Source organism: Rhinopithecus bieti, unplaced genomic scaffold, assembly GCF_001698545.2.
Source record: "Rhinopithecus bieti isolate Rb0 unplaced genomic scaffold, ASM169854v2 scaffold_24390, whole genome shotgun sequence".
NCBI classification, from domain to species: domain Eukaryota; kingdom Metazoa; phylum Chordata; class Mammalia; order Primates; family Cercopithecidae; genus Rhinopithecus; species Rhinopithecus bieti.
Window position 1 is genome coordinate 1,355,747 of NW_016811706.1, and position 5,329 is coordinate 1,361,075.

General features: G+C 52.2%; 1 protein-coding gene across 1 annotated transcript in view; it reads left to right on the top strand.

Annotated features, from left to right (window-relative positions):
* DDX23 (DEAD-box helicase 23) overlaps nt 1–3,863 on the top strand; it is a 20,574-nt gene extending 16,711 nt beyond the window's left edge. Inside the window, exons 12-16 of the mRNA XM_017894712.1 lie at nt 251–512; nt 1,222–1,373; nt 1,607–1,715; nt 2,461–2,635; nt 3,085–3,863. Of these exons, the coding sequence (XP_017750201.1) occupies nt 251–512; nt 1,222–1,373; nt 1,607–1,715; nt 2,461–2,635; nt 3,085–3,308 (922 nt within the window). The 3' untranslated portion in view covers nt 3,309–3,863. The remainder of the gene's footprint in view (nt 1–250; nt 513–1,221; nt 1,374–1,606; nt 1,716–2,460; nt 2,636–3,084) is intronic.
* The last annotated feature ends 1,466 nt before the right edge of the window (nt 3,864–5,329 follow it).

Below are 5,329 nucleotides of genomic sequence, written 5' to 3' on the forward strand. Positions count from 1 at the left end.
AAAAAAAAAAAAAAAAAAAGTTTCTACTGATTTTGCTTCCTCTGTCTAATCCCTGCATCTTACTCAGAGACCTCATTCGTTCCTGAGAAAATCCAGGCAACAAGTGATTTCATGCCGGTTTGCAGGAGCCTTTACTGCTAAACATAACCAGAGGTTGGGGTCCAAGTTCCTCAGCATTGGAGGTCTGTCACCCAAGTGGGTGGATAGTTCACAGGAAAGAAAAGAAGGGGCACCTGCTGGGCTGTAAATGATTATACTGTACTACTCAGATTGTGATCGCTACCCCTGGGCGTTTGATTGATGTGCTGGAGAACCGCTACCTGGTGCTGAGCCGCTGTACCTATGTGGTTCTGGATGAGGCAGATAGGATGATTGACATGGGCTTTGAGCCAGATGTCCAGAAGATCCTGGAGCACATGCCTGTCAGCAACCAGAAGCCAGACACGGATGAGGCTGAGGACCCTGAGAAGATGCTGGCCAACTTTGAATCGGGAAAACATAAGTACCGCCAAGTAAGGCTGCTTCCCTGGGCTGGGAAAAGTGGGACAGGCCAAGGCAGGTGGATCACTTGATCTCAGGAGTTTGAGACAGCCTGGCAACATGGCGAAACCCCATCTCTACAAAAATTACAAAAATTAGCTGGGCACGGTGGTGTGCACCTGTGGTCCCAGCCACTCCGGAGGCTGAGGTAGGAGGACCTCTTAAGCCTGGGAGGCCGAGGTTGCAGTGAGCTGAGGTTGCAGTGAGCTGAGGTCGTGCCACTATTCCACTCCAACCTGGGCAACAGAGTGAGGCCCTGTCTCAAAAAAAAAAAAAGAAAAGTTGTACAAGTTTGCCAACCTCCTATTGGGCCTTTTTTGCCTTAGGTGGGCTCAGAGTACATGTTTCTAGAATGAAGTGTGCCTAGGTACGGTCCTCTGACAGTCGTAAGGATGGAGCCATTTAGCTTAGCCCTGGAAAAACGATTCCAAAGACTTAAGCTGCTACCGGGACCACAGGTGCTAGCAAATGCTCGCAGGCCTTCCTGTCATCATAAAATGGAAAGTGCCTTGATGAACGGGTACTGGGGAAGGATGGGAATTCAGAGGACACTATTTTCTAAGGTGGTGGCTATCAAAGCCTATACTGCGGCACATTTTAGATTCTTTAGTCTGGGTTGGTGACAGTGGGATATGTAATTATGCCTGCCTGGGTGCAGGGCTGAGCCTCTTGTTTTCGTAGACAGTCATGTTCACGGCTACCATGCCCCCAGCGGTGGAGCGTCTGGCCAGGAGCTATCTTCGGCGACCTGCTGTGGTGTACATTGGCTCCGCAGGCAAGCCCCATGAGCGTGTGGAACAGAAGGTCTTCCTCATGTCAGAGTCAGAAAAGAGGTACGAGGGCACCTGAGCCAGGGGAAACAGGGTGGAGAATGAAATGGTTCTCAGAACTTTTTTCAGTGCAAGTGCAGGGCAGGGCAATTGCTTTGCTGTGTTGAGCTGCTGTTTTCTTGGGCAGAATGTCATGGGCATTGAAGACCCTGAAAGTAGTGTTCACAGATCAGGGTTGGGCATTTCACTTGGAGCGGGAGGTATTATGCATCTCATCTTTCTCCTCTTCCCTCCAGGAAAAAGCTGCTGGCAATCTTGGAGCAAGGCTTTGACCCACCCATCATTATTTTTGTCAACCAGAAGAAGGGCTGCGACGTGTTGGCCAAATCCCTGGAGAAGATGGGGGTGTGTCTGGCAGGGGAAAACAAAATCTGGCCTCTGTGGCACTGCTTTCTGAATCTAGCAAGGCCCCCTAGGCTCTTCCTTTCGATTCTCACCCTTTCTTTAACCTGTCCAGCAATCAACAAGTCAGGACCAGGGTAAAGGGTGGTTTGAGGGAATGAAAAGAATGGAGTCAATTGCTGGGACTCCCTGTCTGCTGCAGTAATGCCAGCCAGAGCTGCCTTAGGTCTTCATCCTGGTGAGGTGGAGCCAGGGAAAGGTTTGAGTCTGAGGATATAGAAAAGAGTAGGTAAAACTGTGCTTAGATATGTTGAGGAGAGGAGGTGATGGGGTCAGAAGGGAGCTGATAATCAGTGTCCTTTACTCTTGTTACTGGTGCTTGAGGGGAAGGGTGTGTCCCTGCCACTCAGCTCTTCAACTTCCTTAAACTTCTTGATCCCTGCTTTCTACCCTGATCTTGCCCCTAATTCTCTGAGGACTTCTCATCTGTCTGGCTCCACAGCTCTTCCAGCTGCTTTGCCTCTGACCTTACTCTGTGTGTCCCTGCCACACCACACCTTTTCCTCTCGTCCATCTCTTCAGCTCACTTGTTCTCTCCTTCCTTTCACTGCAGTCATTCTTTCTCTTGCCTCCTTCCCTTTCTCCTACCCTGCTGCCCTCTCCAACCCTCCCTCTGTGTCTGTCCCATTCCTCTGAACTCCTGTGTCTCTCCTTGATCACATTGCTCACTCTACCATTCTTCCAACAGTACAATGCTTGCACACTGCATGGTGGAAAAGGCCAGGAGCAGCGAGAGTTTGCATTGTCCAACCTCAAGGCTGGGGCCAAGGATATTTTGGTGGCTACAGATGTGGCTGGTCGTGGTATTGACATCCAAGATGTGTCTATGGTTGTCAACTATGATATGGCCAAAAATATTGAAGGTAAGTTCCAGGGAAAGCAGCTTCAATCCAGGGTGAAGTTAGATTCCTTATGGTGTCCCACTCGAAGTCAGGGTGCTGTCCATGGAAGGCTGTTAGTGCCTTCCTCAGCTCCAAGTCTGGGATTGTTTGCTCCCATGAGAAGCGCTCCTGTCTTTTCTCTTACCTGGGTTTGTTGTCCCAGCAGCTGGGATGACACTTGTGTCCTCAAGAGTGTGAAGAATGAAGCTAGGCAGCTGTGGGTCTTAGTGTGGTGGGGACTACAGTCAGTAGGAGGACAGGGGAGATGGGCACCTGGAGAGGGCACGGTGGGCACCTCAGGTTCAGGCAGCATGTGCTGTATTCCCGCCTTTGGAGATGGGGTGGGAAGGACGCCTGTAGAAGTGGAGGCATCAGACACGGCTCCCCCGGGCATCTGGGCTGTGCTGAGTGACGTTCTTCCCATTCCCCAGATTACATCCATCGCATTGGCCGCACGGGACGAGCAGGCAAGAGTGGGGTGGCCATCACCTTCCTCACAAAAGAGGACTCTGCTGTGTTCTACGAGCTGAAGCAAGCCATCCTGGAAAGCCCAGTGTCTTCCTGTCCCCCCGAACTAGCCAACCACCCAGATGCCCAGCATAAGCCAGGCACCATCCTCACCAAGAAGCGCCGGGAAGAGACCATCTTTGCCTGACACAGCACTTTTCCTGTGGGCTGAGGGCATCTCCGAAGCTACCTGATGCCTGTTTTTCAGAAACCTCACATCGCTCTTTCCAGGTCCTCATTCTTGGTTTATGGGGCTTAGGAAAACAATCAGACTCTCTAGCCCAGACCCTCAGGTCGGGAGGCCTGTGTGTGGGGCTGCAAAAGGAGAGGACAACACTGTCGGAGGCAGGGAGAGGAAATTACCACAGCTTTTGGCCCAGCTCTGCCCTTCTTTGCTTTGGGATTGCACTGGGCCATCAGCTCATGCCAGGCTATGGGGCAGCCATTTGGCATTGCTGCCCAGACTGAACAGAAGCCTGGCTGCCTGACGGGACCTCCTTTGGCACAGACTTGACTGTGTAACTGTATAAAGTGCAGCAGCATCGTTGCCCTAGATGCCCCAGGGGACCTGGCACCATGAGGATTACGGACAGTGGAATCTTACTGTCATCTGGACAGCTGTTTTCCTGCTTAAATGGTAAAGAAAGTCGAGCACCTTTAGACCTGTGCACAGCCCCGCACCAAGGGGTGCTGTGTGCTCCAGGCATCCCTCCCCAGGGGATTTTCTGNGACCATCTTTGCCTGACACAGCACTTTTCCTGTGGGCTGAGGGCATCTCCGAAGCTACCTGATGCCTGTTTTTCAGAAACCTCACATCGCTCTTTCCAGGTCCTCATTCTTGGTTTATGGGGGCTTAGGAAAACAATCAGACTCTCTAGCCCAGACCCTCAGGTCGGGAGGCCTGTGTGTGGGGCTGCAAAAGGAGAGGACAACACTGTCGGAGGCAGGGAGAGGAAATTACCACAGCTTTTTGGCCCAGCTCTGCCCTTCTTTGCTTTGGGATTGCACTGGGCCATCAGCTCATGCCAGGCTATGGGGGCAGCCATTTGGCATTGCTGCCCAGACTGAACAGAAGCCTGGCTGCCTGACGGGACCTCCTTTGGCACAGACTTGACTGTGTAACTGTATAAAGTGCAGCAGCATCGTTGCCCTAGATGCCCCAGGGGACCTGGCACCATGAGGATTACGGACAGTGGAATCTTACTGTCATCTGGACAGCTGTTTTCCTGCTTAAATGGTAAAGAAAGTCGAGCACCTTTAGACCTGTGCACAGCCCCGCACCAAGGGGTGCTGTGTGCTCCAGGCATCCCTCCCCCAGGGGATTTTCTGAGTAGATGGGGGACAGGGTGAACTGGCTGTGTCCATCTTTGTCACTGAGTGAAATCTCTGTTTTCTATTCTCTGAGAAGATAAGTTTGTATGTTCTGAGAATAAATAACGTGAATACTAAGACTGTGTCTAGTTCTAGCTTATTTCCCAGCTTCTCCCTGGCAGGAGGGACACCACTGGGTGCGGGGTGGGTTGGCTTGGAAAATGAGAGACAGTCACATTAAGAGCAGAGCAGAGGGTCTCTGCTGATAATCTTGAGTGCATAGGCGGACTTGAGGGGAGATGCAGAAGCCATGCAGGACTGTAATGCATCTTCTGCCCCTGCTGTAGCCTGGCGGAATGTGTGGCCCTGGCCTGGACACCCGCTAGGAAGCTTTAGGCCAAGGGGAGAAAGGAAAGCAGTTGTGAAATTTGGGCAGGTGAGGCAGTTGGAACCACTCTGCCGCTGTGTGCCCAAGGCCTGGTCTCAGCATCTTTGCTTGCAGCTCCCTAGTTGGACCCATTGCTCCTGGGAGGGGATGGTGCAGGACGGGTGGACTCAGCTGTATCAGGCTGTGGTGATAGGAACGCCGGGCTGCAGTCCTCCCCCCATACCCCTCTTGTTCACATGCTCTTCTTACCCCACAGAAAGAGTTGGCCTAGTACATGGAGTTCAAGTTGTAGCTGCTTCTAGGGCCTTTTTGGCCTGGCACAAGGATAGTGTAAAGCCGTGACCAAGCGTCTTCTTCCCCACATCCCAGGACAAGCCCCTTTCATGCTGCTGGATGTCTCCCTCTTGACACCTGGGCATGAGGAGTGGGGATGCCTGGGAGTAGAGTGCCTCCCCAGCTCTGCCTTTGTC